The 21,840-nt window shown below is 35.6% G+C and overlaps 2 protein-coding genes across 8 annotated transcripts in view; one reads left to right on the top strand and one right to left on the bottom strand.

The window, feature by feature from the left end:
- Positions 1-21,286, bottom strand: part of LOC140059881 (uncharacterized) — a 39,710-nt gene extending 18,424 nt beyond the window's left edge. For 4 of the 7 annotated variants that reach the window (XM_072105848.1, XM_072105852.1, XM_072105854.1 and 1 more), the window contains exons 1-5: positions 9,215-9,385; positions 6,449-6,482; positions 5,844-6,350; positions 4,693-4,755; positions 1,641-1,853 (exon numbers count right to left, since the gene is read on the bottom strand). In XM_072105848.1, the coding sequence (XP_071961949.1) occupies positions 1,641-1,853; positions 4,693-4,755; positions 5,844-6,350; positions 6,449-6,458 (793 nt within the window). In that variant the 5' untranslated portion in view covers positions 6,459-6,482; positions 9,215-9,385. Of the gene's footprint in view, positions 1-1,640; positions 1,854-4,692; positions 4,756-5,843; positions 6,351-6,448; positions 6,483-8,699; positions 8,938-9,214; positions 9,386-21,028 lie in introns of those variants that run through there. The other 3 variants (XM_072105849.1, XM_072105853.1, XM_072105850.1) reach the window with 3 other exon arrangements.
- On the top strand, positions 9,355-11,448 carry LOC140061233 (uncharacterized). The gene has a single exon (XM_072107742.1). The coding sequence runs from the start codon at positions 9,355-9,357 to the stop codon at positions 11,446-11,448; it is 2,094 nt and encodes a 697-aa protein (XP_071963843.1).
- Positions 21,287-21,840: the final 554 nt, after the last annotated feature.

Raw genomic sequence — 21,840 nt, 5'->3', positions numbered from 1 at the left:
TAAACTTTTCTAAACATAATAAAAGTTTGAGGGGATCTCTTCTTTAAGGAGAAAACTAATGATCAAAACGTACCAAGCACGAACCATTTACGCAGGAGGCTGGAAAAAGCTTTGTTTCCAGCGTCGCGGGACACTAACTCACATAATAAAAATATTTCTTTTGAGTCTGGTATTTTTCTCGATAAAATAAAAATTGCAAAGATTATCCCTGTCTATAAAGGAAACATTGATGAAATTATAAATTACCACCCGATATCAGTGTTACCTGTATTTTCAAAAATCTTTGAACAGGCAATGCATAATAGTCTATATAAAATGACTATCGAACCAAATTTTAAATTTTAAACACCCACCGATATGGGTTTCGTGCTAAACACCTGACCTCAAACGCCGCACTTGAACTAATTAAAGATACTAGAAAAAATCTTAAAATGTTTTTGATGTAATTTTTCCAGATCTTTCCATTACTGTATTTTTTATTGAGTATACCTTGCGCAATTTTGCGTAAATTTTCCACCAATATAATAAGGTCAATTGGTATTTTTTTATATTAATTTAGGCAGTAAAATGATCATGTGAGTTTTTCACGATAACACTATCTACTGCACTTGCACGGTGATCTGTTCTCGTCGCGATGTAGTTTTTGACGGTTGGAAAGTAGTATATGTAAACATTCTGGATGTGATCCTACATTGTTTTCACTGTGTAATGATGTGATTATGAGATAATTACTAAAATGTCTATTTTAAGGAGATCTTAGAAAGACGTGGCTATATATTCAATAAAGCTAGGCCTTGGCCTACTAGGTATGTACTGATGCTGCTGCTTGGCTTAGCTAGGCTGTGATGGCCTTACAGCAGCAGTGAAGTTTGTTATGGCAACCACCCAGCTTCGGACTACACATCATGATCTAGGGTACCTGAACAATTTTTCTTTTTCTTTCACGTCACTTAACAATTTTGTGATGTGAACAATACAATTTGTTTGTAGATGATTTTGTGTTTCAAAATTATTAATGTGCGAGAAAACCCAGTAACGATAAATAGGGCGAAACGACCAAGCCTTTTCGAACTTATGAATATATAGGCCTAGACATGGATCCAAGCCTAGCTAGTTAGGCTAAGTAGAAAGCTGGCTTAAAATTAATAAGCAACTTAATTAAGATGATGCTGTTGTACAGTGCAAATCATAATGTTATATGTAAAACATACTGAAGAAATATCACATGGGCCTTAAAAATTTGCATTCATTAGGCCTAATTAACCAAAAATTACACCAATGCGTTCACCACGAACACAACTCGTACGTCGCGAAGTATAACGCGTTTATTGACGTATTGTAAACTAATAACCTCTCCTTTAAGTTACTGGAAAAAATTGTAATATATTAAAAAACACTATTTTCTGCCCGACGTTTTAGAAATGAGTTGTTGGGAAATAGTCATATTTCCTATTTTTTTTGTATAATCACACACTTAAACGTAAGAGCTGGGGGGAGCTATACTTTAAGGAAAAAACTAATTATAACGATCAAAACGGTCTTTATCATAGTACCAAGCACGAACCATTTACGCAGGAGGCTGGAAAAATGTTTGTTTCAAGCGTCGCAGGAAGCTAAGATGAAAGCCAAGAAGTACTTACCAGTGGAATTTGATTCAATGGAAAGAAGACCCAACGTGACAGAGACTGCAACAACTACTAATATTAACATAACTGCTCCTATAATAATGAACACATGTTCGTCAATCCAGGATTTGCACGCCGACGTATCCTGTTGCTCCACATCTTCATCGACAACAAAACGTTTGATAGCCCGGCATCTTATTTCAGCCGGTGTATTATCGTCTGCCGTTCCTGAAATTGAAATAGTGCTTGCCTCAACGTCTGTGTTTCCATTTGTTTCTTTTCCACTATTCATAATTCGAATGTAATTGATAGATTTCAGTTTATAAAACTAAACCCCCCAACAGTTCCAGTGATTATGACTGTCATGCATCCAAATCGTATCCGGATATTCACCCCCTTGACATTTACCCCCGGAAAACTACCCCACGGACAACCACCACCTGGACAACTACCCCCTTAGGACAACTACCCCTTTAGGACAACTACCCCCTTAGGACAACTACCCCTTTAGGACAACTACCCCCCGGACAAATACCCCCCGGACAAATACCCCCCGGACAACTACCCCCTTAGGACAACAACCCCCTTAGGACAACTACCCCCCGGAAAAAAACCCCTTAGAAAAATTACCCTCTGACAGTTACCCCCCGGACAATTACCACCCCCCCCCCCCCGGGTAATTACCCCGCGGACAACTACCTCTGACACAATACTCCCCGTAGGACAACTACCTCCTGATCCTGGACAATACTCCGAGGGCAAATAATCTTTTAGGACAACTACCTCCGTAGGACAACTAACCCCTGGACAATTACCCCCTGACAATTACCCCCCCCCCCCCTCCGGGTAATTACCCCGCGGACAACTACCTTCTGGACCTGGACAATACTCCGAGGGCAAATAATCTTTTAAGACAACTACCTCCGTAGGACAACTAACCCCTGGACAACTACCACCCAGACAACTATCCCTTTAGAACAACTACCCCCCGGACGGACAACTACCACCCAGACCATTCAACAACCTGACTCTGCAACAGTGTATAATAGGAATTAATAACTATATTTTAATTCGTTACTTTGACGAATTACTATTCATTATTGTAAACAAAAGTAAAAGATTGAACATAAATATAGTCCTAAGGGAGGGGGTAGTTGTCCGGGGGAGGGGGTAGTTGACCGGGGGATTGTTGACCGGGGGGTAGTTATCCTAAGGGGGTAGTTGTCCTAAGGGGGTACTTGTCCGGGGGGTAGTTGTCCGGGGGGTAGTTGTCCGGGGGTTGTTATCCTAAGGGGGTAGTTGTCCTAAGGGGGTAGTCAACACAAAATTCATTTTGTATTGACAAAATTCATTCTGAGCTGTGTAAACAAAATTCATTCTGTGTAGACAAAATTAATTCTGTGTTGACAAAATTAATTCTGTATAGACAAAATTCATTCTGTATTGACAAAATTAATTATGTGTAGATGGGTGGTAGTTGTTCTAGGGGGTTATTGTCCGGGTGGTAGTTGTCCGGGTGGTAATTGTCTAGGGGGTAGTTGTCCGGATACGCTTAGTATAACGTATTAATTTGTACATTTAGATTTATAGAGGGCGACAAACATAATTTTTGATAATCAGAAGATAAAAAAAAACTTCAGTTGAAAATATGCTCAACAGAGGACAGCAAAACGAAAACTAAATTTATCACAAATCCGAAATAGAATGGAAAAATAGAGCCCAGTGGCCGTATTCACCAATCTCTCATTTCATTTAACTCAATAAATATTTCCCTTAAAATTGTATTCACTTTTTTTTCCACAACTTGGTGAATAACTAGGCAACAATGATAATACATTTGTATATACATTTTTGTTAATTAACAGACACATTTATCATTTACAAAAATAGAAATACAATGATAAAAAAAAAAATAAATAAAATAAGGTATGTTCTCATTGTAAACATTACTTTGCACTTAGGCTAAGTACATTGCAAATAAGGTGTTAAACATTTTCACTAAAAAGATTTCATTTTTTTAGTAACGCACTTATAAATCAATCAAAGTAAAATTTATTTCTCTTATAAGTTCATAGTAAAAAAATAAAATTAACCGTATACGGTAGGCCTTTATGAAAGTATCACTATCATTAAAAAAATTGTCATATCAGACTACATTGAGTGAACTAATATTAAAATATTTCTGACATGCATGAATGACTCGGGACTCGTTTCTACTGCAACTACTCAACATACGGTATAAAAAAATACGGTATATTTTTTATGAGCGCTGTTTCTGCATCCAAACATTTACGGTATTTAAAAAAATACCGTATTATATACGGTATTTACTTGGCAGCAGAAAAGGCCCTACTTATTCTAAAATTTGAATTACATTTTTGTAGACTAGATTTACAAGTCAATCGCAGAATCACAGAATTAAAATCTGATAATTTACAAAATGTATCAAAAACATTGAGAAAACACCACCCGGCGTTATGCCAATTTGTAAATCAAACTATCGTAATTAAAAAGTAATTTATCAAGAAGACGTTTTTCTAATTTTAGATCAAGCTTTATGTAAATATATCGAAATGTTATTATTTTAAATGGACCACTTTGAATGATTAAACATGAATAGCATTATAAGGAATGAAAGGAAGGTTATCGTCATATGCGTACTCTGTCCTTGTTAACTTTTAATTTACTTGTTGTTGCCTAGGATGTGAAGTGAATTGAGATTTTGTGACGATTAGTTTTTCTTTTTTCTTTTTATTGAACTGCACGATTATGGTTTGAATTTAACAATTGAATTGGTAAATGGAATTATTTTGGGATTATTAATTAATAATAATTGCATTTCAAATTACTAATTGCATTGCCAATTTCATTTCATTTTAAAATCTATTACTAATTTCTTTGGTTTGATTTCTCTTCTGCTGAACATTTTTATTTTGCCTCGTAATTCCTAAAAAAAACTTCCGGCGGCTATTATCTCCCTTACTGATTTTCTCTCCCTAAACTGTCTATGTCCTGTTACATGATATGTATATAAACCAACAAAATCATCATAAAAGTATAAAATTACCTTCCTCTGTTTGCATACTTCTCGGCACTTTCTCTGTTTGCATACTTCTCGGCCCTTCCTCTGCTAAATAACAAAGAAGAAAATATAAATATAATAATTAATTAATTTGAAACGATAACGATAAGGAAATCTGTAAGAATGAGAAAAAATTCGCCCCAACCGATCCACTCGAACTCGGACCGTCCTGCTTGAGCTGTCCTAACCATTAGATCACTGGGGCTTTCATGGTATTGTTCAAACTCGATTGGATAGCGACTCTTCAACATTCTCGGCGTGGTACGGAATATATAAATCAATTGTGTTGCGTAGCACTGTGTAAATTATATATAAATCATACTGTCAAATTATAGAAACAGTGCTCATATTCGGAACATGACCTCATAATCGCGTCGAGCATAGCTCATTGGCAAAAGTTCATACTAGTGGTATACTCATCTGAAAATGTTATTTGTGTTAAACTGTTCTCGATGCAATACAAAAACGAATTAAGAGACATTTACTATAATTTCTTTACTCATTTTGATCTTGAGAATGGTTCCATGATGGTTCCGAAACGTCGCTCTTTTTGAAACACTATAAACTAGTATTTTATAGCACGTCAGAACCGTAATTCAGGCTAGAATCCTAGATCCCCTAATCACGATATCATCACCACTGTTATGATCGTCCAATGTTAATCGTAAAAAATATCAAAGAATTTAGATTTGAATCGAACATATTCGATGACAAATAGAGACGCCCATGCCAAAGGTGAGCTGTGATAGAGTGGAAAAAACGTCTATTTTTATTTATCTACTGTTTGACCTGATAAATAAATAATAAGAATAGATTAATATTTTACCTCATGACAAGTCTATCATTCGAATCATAAATTCAGACCATTTATCCATTTCATTGATAAAAATACAATTCCAATGTTTCCATTTCAGAAATATTCACATTAAACATTAGTAATTATTATAATTAAGAAGATTATAAAACGTTGGAAGCCAGTCGGTCAATGTGAAAACTATACAAACAATTTTTTTAAGTTGTTTTATTTGTTTGTTACATTATTTAGGTACTTCTATTCGGAAAAAAATGTGGATTTCACTATTTTCATAGTTTTCCTCAAATAAACATGGTTTTGCAAATTTTGTCCTACAACATACCTTTAGTCAGGCATTCCACCTTTGAGTGTAGTCCAATTTTGTTAAGACTGGTAATAAATTCTTCAATTTTGTCTTCACAAAGTATTTGTCTGTGTTCAAAATCCAAAATCATACTCCAAGCATCTTGGTATTTCTTTAGCGCAGTACCATTGTACAGTGCATCAATGTTTTCTACATCAGCCTGTGTAAGTCCATTTCCGAAATCTAAAATCCAGTGTCGATATGGAGTGAACGTTGTAATTTTGATTTCTTGATCTTCAAAGAAAGATTGTTGGACAACTTTCATTACTTCAAATGTTTGAGTTACTTTGATTGTTTCGTAAAGTAACGAAGGCTTGTCTGAACTCAAATATCCTGATGTCATTAATTGATGCAGTAAGTCTATTGTTTTCTTGGCTTTGTCTATGTTCGCTACTGTAATTAAATCGTGGTATAACACTTTCAGCTGTCGAAAGAGGTTGTGGTCATCATACCATCCTGAAACGTTCACTAAATTCACAGTAAAATCTATAAAATTATTTAAAAGAGAACATTTTAAAGAAATTTAATTTGAAATGTTGGTAGTATGCAAGATGAAATCAGTTATTTTCAATCTTTAACATTACCTGTTGCCATATTGTCAGTTTTCTGTCTTCATTTCTGAAAAATGTAATTTGTTGTATTTAAAATAAACTGTTTATGGATCAATTCATCTTGTTTTGCAAAGTAACATTATCGGAAGTTTATCAAAAAGTAAAGTACTAAATTTAATATTCGCCTATATGTTTAGGCTAAATTTACCTATACAAAACTAACTTTAGAGGACCTAACATGGAAGAACCATCCAATTTGCATAATACTGGACACATATTATCAAATTATGAGAATTCGTCATTGTCAAAATGTTTTAAATTATTTTTTCATTTTCATTCTCATTGATTAAGACAATTTATCCTTTTGAATGATTGATGATCTTCATTGAACAATATTATATTTACTTTTTCACAAGGAAAAGAAAGCTGAGAACGGTTGCAGAGGAAAGAACCAACAAACAAATTGAATGTTAACCATTAAGTTAAAATATGAAAGGTACTGTTACTAGAACTGTCATTTAAAAGTGAAAACAGTAAACAGTAGAATTGTATCTGTTTGTTTATTGTTGCGACAATAAACGATGGCGGTTTCCATCATGATTGTATAAGTAATATAGGCCTAAGTAAAATTAACGGCAACAAGCCATTTCAACCCCACTCTCTTCCTGTCTGTCATCTAGCGTATCAATTATACAATGCAGTGGAGCTGTAGTTTGGTGGTTGACGTGCTTTCCTTCCAATCCCAAGGACCGGGGTTCAATCCGGACCTAGTGCAGGGTTTGTAACTCACAACTCTTTCAACTCCACTCCCTAAGTCTCAAATAAGACTTAGTTTTAGGGCACAATAATTTATTAAATAGTTTATCCATTCTGTGATTGGCGAGTTTGTGCTAGCTGTTGGATGTGTATGAAATAAGAAAAATAAACTCAGAGTTATACCTATCATATCAATAAATGTTTGGAAAAAAAGTAGGCCTACTGTTACATAAATTGCACAACTTACATTAATACTTAAAACTGAACTGTACTAGATGTCTGACTTTCTAAATTGTACCGTACAGAGCCAATCTATGACGATTTTCTAGAAGAATTGCACCACTCCTTTCACTATAGTTGAAGTACTCATGTCACAAGTCTATCCTACATTACGGTAGACAACCAACTTTATGACCAACAGTAATTTACTGTAGTTTTATAGTAATTTATTTTCAACAGTACCTGTGATTCTACATTACGGTAGACAACCGACTTTATGACCAACAGTAATTTACTGTAGTTTTACAGTAATTTATTTTCAACAGTACCTGTGATTCTACATTGCGGTAGACAACCGACTTTATGACCAACAGTAATTTACTGTAGTTTTACAGTATTTTATTTTCAACAGTACCTGTAATTCTACATTACGGTAAATTACTGGCGTCCAGATTGCAAGTAATTTACCGTTTTTTTACAAGAATTGTTTTAACAGTGCACAAGTGAAGTTTCTTTGAAATGTTCATACAAAAATATAATTGTCTTGCCTATAGTAAGTCTAGAAGGAAGTTTTCTACTGACTAGGAAACTATTGTGAATGACTCTTTACAATCAGTAATAAATTGTATTAGTACCATGGTGGTACAAGACACCATTTGTCTATTGATACGAACCTTATACAAAAGTAGTTATCTTAGATATGATCAGTGACATAACAATACAAACAATAACTCATAATCCAGTCTAGAAAAAGGAAATTTCGATTTAGAATTTGAAAGAAAGCGTACCTCTCACTTCTACATCTATTTGTTTCGATTTAGGTGGTATGTGCTTTTTTACTTTCATGACAAAAGCCTACGGTACAGAAACACACATACCCTCGTACACATTTATATGTACACCACATGGGCTATTTCACTATTAGTTAATTCTGAAACGTCTGCCTGATTAGGTCTGTTTTTATTTAACAACAAAGTGAGAGGCGGCATTGTCTGGCATTACTGCCAACCTTGCTGACTCTCATTCCTCTATTATATCCGTCACAGAGCTCGTTTACCGAAACTGATTAATACACCTTAGTATCATGCCATGGTCGTCTAACAAAACCCCATTTCAGACACACCTCACAAATATAACCCACTATCAAAGAATACTACAACAGAACATGTTTACAACCATTCACATTAATAACTCATTTATTTATATAGCATAACTTCAAACATGCTCGTACATTAGTCAAAATGTTGAATAATTCAGTCATGGTGTACCACGACCACCAGCCAAAATGACTAATTAGTTTAATATATACCATGTTTACACGACAGCATGTGATATGTTCCACCCAATAAGTTTGTGTTTAGCAGCCGATAAACCATCCTCCGACCTATGATCAAAACTGACATACATTGTGTATCGTCAGCGTATTATATATGTGATAAGCTACATCAAAACGCTTAATAATATCAGCGATAGGTTGATCATACACAGTGAAAATAAGAGGTTCAACCATAGACCCCTCAGAGAAACACCGTACTGGAAAATATGGTTTCTAGAGTATTCACCAAGTTCACCAACTCTACTATAACGGTCTTGATGGTAGCTAGTTACCCAATGTAAACAGAGCCAGTAATACCAAATTCCCTCTACAAATGACTGACAAGGATGTCGTGATCTATCGTGCCAAATTCAGAGGACAAATCTGTAACTGCAGCCTACTTACAGGAGGCCCTCTAGAGTTCAGATAGATAAAAAGTGATAAGAGAGAATAAGACATTTTTTTATGACATAAAGTTTAGAGATAATCATTGTTAAAAGTATCTTTACCATAGGCTCCAATAAGGCTACAAGTTTTCACGGTGTTTATTCAAGTTGCTAATGATACTGTAATTTGTAGAGATACAAGAGATAGTTCAGAGAATAAATAAAGGAACATCAGTATCTACAAAATTTGTAATTTATTTATGATGGACGCCTACGGTAACAGTGAAAACTTAGCTGATGAAAACTCAATGAATCTAAAAGAACAAAGTGAGAGACGCCCTACAGATAAGGACCTGTCAATTAGCATTGCTACTGAAGTAAAACTGTTGAGTCAAACTCAGAGAAAGGCTCAAGAAGCATCAAGTGAACTAGAAGATGTTCCAAGCGACGTATTTGAGATACAAACTGCATTATGCAAAGCTAAAGCTGCATTAAAGGAATATAGTGATGCTTGGTGCGTATTGAATAAATTGTATGCACAAGATAGAGATGGTATTCATCGCAAAGATCACCTGGAGAATGAGAACATATATCTCACCATTGCCAACTCCATCAAAGCTAGTATAACAAGTGCTATGGATAAGGCACATGCATTAGCCCTTGAGTGTCAAGCCTCAAAATCTGCAGCATCAAAGAGTTCATGTCGATCTATTGTTAGCATTAAAGCTCAAGCCGTGGCGAATGCTGCTGCAGCCAACAAAACTGCTCAATTTGCTGAAAAAATGGCTAAACAGAAAGCAGACCTTACAGCAAAGGAAGCTGAAATGGAAATTAAGAAAGCAGAAGCAAGGCTTGAAGAAATAAGGCGGGAAGCACAGCAAAGAACAGAACATGCCAAAGCTGAAGCAGAGTTCAAAGTTTTAGAGGCTAAACAAGCTGCAGCTGTAGAGAATGCACGAGTTGATGCAATTCAACAGGAAATTCAGAACGGATATCGAGAAATTATGACCACACCACACCAAACCTCAAATGATCATGCACTAAGGTTTCGCAACCTAACCAAACCTCAACCTCTAATGACACAGACACAAGCAACAACAACCCAACCGACAATGCCTCAAAATCAATCTAGCAGTACCACAGACTTAAACGCTTTAGCAGAAGCCTTTTCTTCAGCCTTCAGTATGAACCGCATACCAGCACCAGAGCCACCAATATTCGATGGCGATCCTCTTAAGTACTATGATTGGAACGCATCCTTTAGATGTTTAATCGAAAATAAAGGAATTTCTAAAGCAGACAGAATTCACTACCTTAAGAGATACATAGGAGGCCCAGCAAAGGAAGTTGTCAGTGGATACCTTCTGCTACAAGGTGAACATGCTTATGAAAACGCTAAAGCAGTTTTAGAAAAAAGATATGGAAATCCATTTATAGTTTCCGAAGCATTTAGAGACAAATTAGACAGCTGGCCAAGGATTCAAGCAAGAGATTACAATGGCCTTAGGCGACTCTCTGACTTTCTGAACCAATGCAACATAGCAATGAAGGAAATGAAAGGCTTGGAAGTTCTTAATGACAGCAGAGAAAATCGGAAAATTCTTCAAAAATTACCAGATTGGTTAGTGAATAGATGGCGAAGAAACGCAGTGAGCGCTATGCAAATCAAGGGTAGTTATCCAACATTCAATGACTTTTCCACATTTTTAACGACCGAAGCTGAAATTGTTTGCGATCCTGTTACCTTAATACCAGAAAATGAAACAAAATTCACAGAAAAAAGTTCAAGATATCGAAACCAATCTCAAACGCTAGCCACCAGTATCAGTGGAATGCCATCATGCTTCATGTGTAAAATGAATAACCATCACCTAAGTGACTGCAGAGCGTTTGCCAGAAAACCTGAAACCAAAAAACAGCAATACATCAAGCAAAATGGTCTATGCTTCAGCTGCTTACCACATGGCCATGTGTCAAGGAACTGTAACCAGAAATGTATTTGTAAAATTTGCCAAAGGAGACATCCAACAAGTCTACATGTAAACGAGAGAGATTCAGCTCACGAGATGACTGAAGCACAAATGCAGGTTATCAAGTTACAAGAGACTGTCACTAAGAAAGAGACACTATTGCAGGATTTAGCCACAAAGTATGCTAAGAAAAATGATGAGTTAGCAGAAATTAAAGAAGAAAGAGATCTGGTTAAAAGGAAATCAGATGACGAACTTGCTTATATGAACAAACAACTTCAACAGGTTGTAGCGTCTAATCCACCTAACATTAGTGAACAATTGGCTTTACTACATGCAGAACTTGATGAGACTTATGGACGACAAATTGTTATGATTAAGTCATAGCTGCAGGAAAGACACCAGAATGAAATGCAAGAATTGCAAAAGAAATGTGAAGAAGATGCTGAAACTAATAACAAAATTAGAGATGCATTAGAACAGAATTTAAAGGAACTCCAAGACCAATTAGATGAGAAAGAGATGGACTTGGAGGCTTGTCAGAACATCCAAAAAAACTTCGAAGATCAAGTTGCACTTCTTAATAATCACAACAAGGAACTAACAGAGAAAATGGAAAAAAAGAAGATGTAAATTTGCAACTTCATCGAGAGCTTGATGACCAAGAAATGCAGAAGAAAAACTTCAGAGTTAGATGAAAGAGTTACCCAGTTTATTGATGAAAAAGAAAGATTGGAAAATGAATATCGGAAAAGGTTTGAAGATGAAAGTGCCCATCAAGAAGATATCCATCGCATTGCATTAAACCAACAGCGTTCTGAAGTTGTTGCTGAAATTGATCGCAAAATGAAACCCAAAGTAGAAGAAGTTGAAGACCATTTCAAGGTTCAATTCTGTACTGAAAAATCGGACAAAGAGAACGAATTTGTTCAAGAATTCCAGAACATTCGACAGCAGTTAGCAGAATCTCATGCAGAAGAGATTGAAGCTGTTACAAAGAAAATCACAGATGAATTAACTGAAAAGCATGAGATTATGCTAGAGGAGGAAACGAAAAAGCTCTTCAAAGGAATAAATGATATATCTGAAGAGAAGGTATCGACGGAGCAGAATCGGAATAAAATTGGATTGAAAATCAAGGAAAAGAATTAAAGGAACAAATTGTAAATATAAAAGTCGAGCTTCAACAAGTGAACGAAAAGAATTCAAAAATACAAACTGTTAACTTATTCTTTATAGTTTTGGTAAATATTGTTAATATACTTCCAGTTTTGCATTACTTGTGTTTATTCTGGCAAGGGTGGGAGTTAAGGTTAAATCATAGATGATTTGGGTGGGAGTGTAACTGCAGCCTACTTACAGGAGGCCCTCTAGAGTTCAGATAGATAAAAAGTGATAAGAGAGAATAAGACATTTTGTTATGACATAATGTTTAGAGATAATCATTGTTAAAAGTATCTTTACCATAGGCTCCAATAAGGCTACAAGTTTTCACGGTGTTTATTCAAGTTGCTAATGATACTGTAATCTGTAGAGATACAAGAGATAGTTCAGAGAATAAATAAAGGAACATCAGTATCTACAAAATTTGTAATTTATTTATGATGGACGCCTACGGTAACAAAATCTACCAAAACTAGTATTGTTGGTATTATCTATTAGGCCTCCCAATAGCTCTTTTAACCATTTCATAAACAACATAAAAGTGCACCCAGCAAGCCTAAACAAGATGGAAAACCGAGAGTAATCCATGCAAGATTACTTCGTTATCAAGACAGGGTAAACATCCTAAGAAAAGTGAGGAGTTGAAAAAGTCGTAGTTCGAGTAGTTACTTCAAATTCGATTAAAAAACGAAGCAGGGGTGGCGCCAGGATCTTCCCGACGCGGGGGCTACATTCCCCGACGAGGGGGCTATGCGAGCGAAGCGAGCATCACTAGGCTGGGGGCCAGGGGGCCGCCAAGGACCCCCGGTGGGGGTCCAGGGGGCGAAGCCCCCGGAAGCAACGCGTTCTAGCGTCATTTGAGGTCATTTTAATCAGATTTAGGGTAGCCATTTTTTCCATTTTTTATAATGCATAAATAAAATACTGCGTGCAAAAAAACGATGCGCGATGACTGTTTCAATCCATATTTTTTAATTTAAAAAATTAAAGTTCAAAGAAAATTTAGAAAAATAGAGTTGGAGGTCCCGGAAATTGAACTTATTATACTTCAAAACATGAAACAAAATATATAAGTCCCTATCATGGTTGTGACTGAGCTAAGAAATGTTTGAAAAATAGAGATGTTAGGTCCCGGAAAATGCACTTCTTGTACTTCGAAATATGACCAGCTTTATTGTTGGGGCTGAGCTAAGAAACTGTTTAAAACTAGAGCTGCAGGTCTTCAAAAAATAGCATTTTATACTTTGGAAACATCAGGCCTAGAGGCTTAAAAAACGCAAGCGTAGACCTTTTTCAGTCAGGGAAATAAGTTTATTCCTCCCAAGTGTATGCGTGCGTACCATCTGGACTTCCGAGTGGTGAGAAATTCATGACATACAGGACATTGAAAATGTAATAACTTAGCTATAATAAGATGTTGGCTAAGCGAAAATGGCATGTTTTTTTGTTTAGTAATGGATGAAAAATTTATTTTAGGTGCCCCACGGTAAAGAAGGTTACTTGTAAATTAAAAAATTGGTGAACATACGAACAATTAACATAATTCGTTTTTGCTGCTGTAGTGTAGCGTACGTCGACGCAGTACACGACGTAACCGTCAGTAAACTTCGCCTGGAAAATAACTACAGTACACATTTTGGTCCCTGGATGGAACATGATATCACGCGTCTCGACCCAACGTTGAACGATTCGTACAAAGGGATACCGACAGACAAGTGCGAACCTAGCTATTGTTTAGGAGTAAGTTAGATCGCTGGCAATAATGAATGCATATAAAGTGCATAATATCACTCTGACGTACTCTCACGGTCAATGAAACGTCGCGGTTTTCTAGGCGCTGAAGCTAGCTACGAAGTGAACGCGAACGCTTTTTACTGTATATTATAATTTATTCCCCGACAAAAAGTACCCGTGTTCCCTTCGGTAACCGTCGGTAAACTTCGCCTGGAAAATAACTACATTACACATTTTGGTCCCTGGATGGAACTTGATATCACGCGTGTTGACCCAACGTTGAACGATTCGTACAAAGGGATACCGCCAGACAAGTGCGTACCTAGCTAATGTTTAGTAGTAAGTTAGATCGCTGGCAATAAATGAATGCATAAAAGTGCATAATAGCCCTCTGACGTACTCTCACGGTCAATGGAACGTGGTTTTCTAGGCGCTGAAGCTATATGAAGTGAACGCAAACATTTTTTACTGTATATTATATTCCCCGACAAAAAGTACCCGTGTTCCCCGACGGGGAGGCTATGCTCCCCGACGAGGGGGCTAGAGCCCCCGTAGCCCCCCCCCCCCCCGCTGGCGCCACCACTGAAACGAAGTAGTCGAAGTTTGCAGTTTGACTTAATGAAGTCGAGCTTTTAGTCGAGTTACACACGTCTGGGTAACAAAGGCTATACATTGGCCAATGACAAGAGAGCAGACGAAATTTTCCATTTTCGTACAAAACTTTTTACGCATCAGGACTATATAAAATGAAAAATAATTGTAATCGTTAATTATTAGAACAAGATCAGTATAATTTAACAGTGAAGTACTTTCGATTAACAACAAACAAAATCTTCAAAATATATTTAAGAATCATGGTGGTACAGTAACTTTCATATTTTCTAGGCCTCCAACAAAGTATGTTTGCGACGAACCACACACTTCATAGCGTGACAAGAAAGCGCTAGGCCCCCTAAACATTCCATCGCGTGGTGAATTTCCGCATCTCCCATTGTCGCTATGGCGTGACGTAGTTCAAGTCGGACTTGCTCGAAGAAAATAATGTAATTTGTATACGGTTGTAAATAAAGATGTTTTTCATTATTATAACTTATACCAATGTATGTTTAATAAATCTAATATAAAAATAGATATTTCATTCTTCAATATCTGGCCAATATAACAACTCAATGACTGTTACGTTTTTCATAAACATCGGTTAAAAACCATTTAGTCGACCATTTAGCCTGCCCACTCCAGGACTACAAAAATCGATCAAAATCCGTCTCGATTTAGTCGAGGTTGGCCTGATTTAGTCGGCGATTTGTTGAATTTCGGTTTATGAATTAAAATGACGTCATTTTTAAAGTTTTAGCTCGAACTACGACTAAAGTTCGGTTTAAGAATACGGGCGTAAAAATCCGAGTAAGAAAATTTGAAAAATAGAAAATAACTGATATGTTAAATTAAAGATGTATTGTCCCCCAAAATCATGAAAAATAAAGATTTTTAAAATCGGACTTTGAATAGGCCATTTTGCAGTTTTAATGAAGCTGTTTACTTCCATAAGAAAAAAAACGGGGGAAAAAAATTATTTCACCTATAAAAAGACAAAAACTTATTGTCTTCCAGACAATTTGACCATTTTTTGCTTTAAATTACATTTTTTCTCAGGTAAGTACATTTTTTTCAGACCCAATTTTTTATGAGAGTGAATAATTATTATGTGACATTAAAATAACATATTCAACAAAAAAATTAAAAAAAATATTTTTTTAGGGGGACAATATATCTTTAAGCAAAATATAAAATATATATAAATAAACCTACTATTTTACAATTTAAAATCTGGAAAAGGATTACATAGTTTTGAGAAAAGTCATAAGTCTAGTTTTGAAAGAGGAAAAGCATAAGGAATTGCGGATAGATAGAGGAAGATCATTGTAGAAATGAGGGGCCTGAAGGAGAGTTTGAAAATTTCAAGAGAGGGTTTAGGAATGTGAAGATTTCCTTTTGAGATTTGACGAGTAGTCATCCTCCCATTGGCAGTAATGTTAGTGAGGAGATGGTATAAGCATTGAGGAGCAAGAAGATTTAGGGTTTTGAAAGTAAGACAACCAAGTTGGTAGTTGAGTCTTTTCTGAAGAGGAATGGTATGGGCTAGTCTAAAGTGATCATCAGAGAGGTGTGACATAGGATTAAGTTTGAGAATAAAGCGTAAAGCTCTGTTTTGGATTTTTTGTAGTTTACTATACAGAGGTTAGTATTAGAGTTAGAACCCAAGACTGAGCAGCATGAGTGCGAGAGAATCTCAGAAAATGACTTTAAAAAAATGTAATTCGGAACTTCTAGATATAGAATATTCAGCAGCCATAACATCTATGAAAAATAATAAGTCTCCTTATGGTACTGATATTCTGCCTATAGAATTTTATAAAATGTTTTGGAATGTTGTTAGGTATGTTTAATGCAATCAATTTCATATTCCCAACATACAGGTATGTTATCTCAACGAAGAGGAGTTATATCTTTATTACCAAAAGGAGAAAAAAATCCAACAGAGTTAAAAAATTGGCGTCCAATAATATCGCTACTAAACGTAGACTACAAAAATATAGCAAAACTAATTGCTACACGAATGAAAGAAACGTTGGCAAATATAATAAACCTGGACCAAACGTTTTTTTTTTAAATCGCTACATAGAGAAAATATTCGTCTTGTATTAGATGAAAAAAAAAACGCTATAGAAAAACATTTTTAAATGTTTTTCTTTAGCGTTTTTTTTTTAAATAATTTGTTATTATTTGTTGATTTCGAAAAGGCCTTCGATAAGATTAAGTTTGTTAAAGAATTCCTCGACAAATTTGGTTTGGAGAAATGATAAAAAAAACTGGTTTAAATTAATGTTGTATACTGATATTTCAAGCTGTGTAGTTAATAATGGCTTTACCTCGAATTATTTAACCATCGAGGGGACTACGACAGTGTTGCCCTTATTTCCATATTTATTTATTTATTGCGGCAGAATTGCTTGAGATATCAGTGAAACAAAATAAACACTTTAAAGGTATTACCATTACAAATACTGATAAGAATAAATCAACTAGCAGATGATACTGTGTGTTCTTCTTGCAGGATGAATATTTACTGAATACAGCAATAGAAATTCTTGATAACTGCTACATTTTCTGGTCTAAATGACAACTTTGATAGAAGTAATATTTTAAGACTAGGCACTTTTACCAATACCAATTTTAAAATTGTACCAAGAATTTGTTTTGGACAGATGGGCCAATCAAATACCTCGGAGTATATGTTTCGGGGAACGCTAATCAACTTGTTACACTTAACTTTGAAAATAAATTGGATCGAATAAAAAGCGTTCTCAACATGTGAAAACTAAGAGTTTAATCTTTGATTGGAAAAGTATTAATAATCAAGTCTTTGGCATTACCAATTTTATCATATAATTTTTCAAATTTACCAACACCTGATGTAGAATATATTAACAAACTACAAAATGTGTTCTTTGATTTTCTTTGGGATGGAAAACAAAACAAGGGCGGTTTAAAAATGTCACATATTTCGAGTTACATCCATTCTCTTAAATTGTGTTGGATAAAACGGTACCTGGATGATGGGGATGCAAAATGGAAAGTTTTTTTAACCATAGAGTTTGAGGCCATTTGTGAGAAAAACATATTCTCCTCTGCTTACAAAATTATCCACATTTTATAGAGATGTACTGCTACGTATCCGGATATTCACTCCCTGGACATTTACCCCCCGGAAAACTACCCCCGGACAACCACCATCTCGACAACTACCCCCTTAGGACAACTACCCCTTTAGGACAACTACCCCCGGACAAATACCCCCGGACAATTACCCCCCCCCCCCCCCGGGTAATTACCCCGCGGACAACTACCTCTGACACAATACTCCCCGTAGGACAACTACCTCCTGAACCTGGACAATACTCCGAGGGCAAATAATCATTTAGGACAACTACCTCCGTAGGACAACTCCCCTGGACAACTACCCCCCGGACAATTACCCCCTAGGAACAATTACCCCCTGACAATTACCCCCGGACAATTCCCCCCCCCCGGGTAATTACCCCGCGGACAACTACCTCTGACACAATACTCCTCGTAGGACAACTACCTCCTGGACCTGGACAATACTCCGAGGGCAAATAATCTTTTAGGACAACTACCTCCGTAGGACAACTAACCCCTGGACAACTACCACCCAGACAACTATCCCTTTAGAACAACTACCCCCCGGACGGACAACTACCACCCAGACCATTCAACAACCTGACTTTGCAACAGTGTATAATAGGAATTAATAACTATATTTTAATTCGTTACTTTGAGGAATTACTATTCATTATTGTAAACAAAAGTAAAAGATTGAACATAAATATAGTCCTAAGGGAGGGGGTAGATGTCTGGGGGCGGGGGGGGGGTAGTTGTCCAGGGGGTAGTTGACCGGGGGGTAGTTACCCGGGGGGTAGTTATCCTAAGGGGGTGGTTGTCCTAAGGGGGTTGTTGTCCGGGGGGTAGTTGTCCGGGGGGTTGTTATCCTAAGGGGGTAGTTGTCCTAAGGGGGTAGTTGTCCGGGGAGTAGTTGTCCGGGGGGTAGTTGTCCTAAGGGGGTAGTTGTCCGGGTGGTAAACATCCGGGGGTAACTGTCTAGGGGGTAGGTGTCCTAGAACCGTACTGCTAGCCTGGAGTGTATACCAATATTCACTAAATCCAGATACTGCAAATGAAATATAATTGTCAGGTACTTTACAATTGCTGTTTCGTTAAAAGAACTTTTAATATTCAAAACTTGTGGTGGAATGCAGGTATCCGTACAATTAAAGATGTAACTAATTCCAAAGGATCTTTCCTCTCGCAGAATGATCTTGAAACAAAGTATGGAATTGAAAGTAATTAAAATTTCGTTTGTATGGTGCGATTCTGCATTATCCCAATAAACTGGAAGGTAATTCTCAATGAAAACTAAGAAATACTTAATAAAGCTGATATTTATTGTCATGAAACTGTATTTAAAATTAAAAGAACATGTAATAATTGTATAGTATATCACACTATTGTAGCAAATGTTACAAACGACATCAATGAAGTAAATTTGAAATGGTCAAACATGGGCAATTTTGATTTACAAGACTCCTTTTTGTTACTCCATAAGCTACACATTGATGAACAAGGCCAACAGCCATAAGTCGCGTGCTCTCAGAAAAAAATGAACTTTCAAAAAGTAATGTACTTTAAAACTTTTCTGTATATCAAAACAGTTCAAAAAGTACAGAAAAGCGATAAAACGCATAGTGATACCGGACCGACAGACAGACCGACAGACCGACCGACCGACATAGTGAACTATTGAGTCGCGTCCACGCGACTAAAAATTAATCAGTAAATATTGTTGAACTTTTAAAGCTGCCTTATATAAAGCTGTAAAACAAATAATATTTGGAGCATAAATTTGTTTCATTTTTTCTTTTACAATTACCACACTTCCGATTTACCGGTACTAGAAAGATTTGTTTATTAGATAAAAAGATCGGTAACAATGAGAGGCCTGTTATTGTACTTTGTACTTCCTTATATTATTCATATTGGAGCAATAAAACACTGTGCTATTTAAAACTTAAAGATAGAAAACAAGCACCACCAGTTTCTGTATCACTGTTTGTTATTCACGATTTCATTATTTTTTCTCAAGGTGTGTAGGCCTAAAGCAGAACAATGAATGCTTGCTTTATCAAACTTCCAGTTTGCTTGTAAGCCTTACCAGATCGATTTATTTGTTACGAAAAATATCGATAATAATGTTCTTGTACTTTTTATAACTTTATGTTTATGAATATTGTTACTAGCAAGAATACATTGTGGTTTATATAAGTTTAGAATAGATAAACCAGCACTACAAGTTGTTGTATAATTTGCAGCTGTATAGCAATTATCAATCACAACTGAATACTAGTTTTAATGTACAAGATTAACTTATTTATAACAAACTGTCGCGACGCAACGACATTTCTTGATTTTAAGCTAAATAGACAGGCATCATTAATTCTTCCCAACGATTTAAAGTAGCACTAAAGAGCAGAATTATTTTTATTATTAATTACAACATAACGTACTCCTAGGTAACTAAAATATAACGAATGTCAATTCCAGGAAGGGATCTGACCCTTCAGCTAATAACAAGCACAGTCTGAGCTGCCTTATATAAAGCTGTAAAACAAATAATATTTGGAGCATAAATTTGTTTCATTTTTTCTTTTACAATTACCACACTTCCGATTTACCGGTACTAGAAAGATTTGTTTATTAGATAAAAAGATCGGTAACAATGAGAGGCCTGTTATTGTACTTTGTACTTCCTTATATTATTCATATTGGAGCAATAATACACTGTGTTATTTAAAACTTAAAGATAGAAAACAAGCACCACCAGTTTCTGTATCACTGTTTGTTATTCACGATTTCATTATTTTTTCTCAAGGTGTGTAGGCCTAAAGCAGAACAATGAATGCTTGCTTTATCAAACTTCCAGTTTGCTTGTAAGCCTTAACAGATCGATTTATTTGTTACGAAAAATATCGATAATAATGTTCTTGTACTTTTTATAACTTTATGTTTATGAATATTGTTACTAGCAAGAATACATTGTGGTTTATATAAGTTTAGAATAGATAAACCAGCACTACAAGTTGTTGTATAATTTGCAGCTGTATAGCAATTATCAATCACAACTGAATACTAGTTTTAATGTACAAGATTAACTTATTTATAACAAACTGTCGCGACACAATGACATTTCTTGATTTTAAGCTAAATAGACAGGCATCAATTATTCTTCCCAACGATTTAAAGTAGCACTAAAGAGCAGAATTATTTTTATTTATTAATTACAACATAACGTACTCCTAGGTAACTAAAATATAACGAATGTCAATTCCAGGAAGGGATCTGACCCTTCAGCTAATAACAAGCACAGTCTGTAATCGAAGCTTAAATAGGGTTTCAAGCCAATTTTAACGTAAAACAGACTATTGATACTTACTTTATCCATATACGTCGAGTTTTTGGTAATTCACTGTATGGGATGCAAATCCCACTAATGGGAAATTTGTAAACAAACAACTGTTAGAAAACTTCAGTTTTGACGGCTGCACACGAACTTTGGAAAGAAACTGTCACTGACAACAAATCCAACAAATTATTCAGAAAATTAGGTGACCTGTGACATCTTAAACATATAAGGAACTGATCTTACCATATATGGTTAATTTTACGCCTATTAATGTTTATTAAACAGCTATAAAATGACGTAGCCTATACTTTATACTAATGTTTTAGCGCGAAACGTTGACGCTTCTGTGCCGAGAGAGGGCTTCTAAAATTTATGACGTCATGCGAAGTCGAAAATTCAGCGATAACGGTCATATTTCCCAACGCGGCTCTCCGACTGTTAAATAATCACAAACTCAGTTACAGCAGGGAAGAGTTAAATTACAATTGTAATTTAACTCTTCCCTGGTTACAGCATTATTTCAACTTTATTATAATATGACTAAAAACAAACGTGCTGGATAATAATTATCTAACACCTATGCTTATATTTTAAAGTTGTATTGTCCCCCAAAACATGAAAAATAAAGATGAGAAAAATCAAATTTTGAATAGACCGTTTTGTAGTTATAATAAAGTTATTCACTTTCGCCGAAAAAAAATCAGAACAAAATATTGATTTCGCTTATAAAAAATCAAAATAAGTTTACCATTTTTTCGAACTCATAAGCTCAGAAATTCCTAAATAACGATGGTTAGCTAACAACTCATAAATATGCATGATATGTTAATGAGCATCCAAAC

The sequence above is a fragment of the Antedon mediterranea genome, chromosome 10, assembly GCF_964355755.1.
Source record: "Antedon mediterranea chromosome 10, ecAntMedi1.1, whole genome shotgun sequence".
In the NCBI taxonomy this organism is placed as follows: domain Eukaryota; kingdom Metazoa; phylum Echinodermata; class Crinoidea; order Comatulida; family Antedonidae; genus Antedon; species Antedon mediterranea.
The sequence above is the reverse complement of the archived record's forward strand: the minus strand, read 5'-3'. Positions and strand labels throughout refer to the sequence as shown.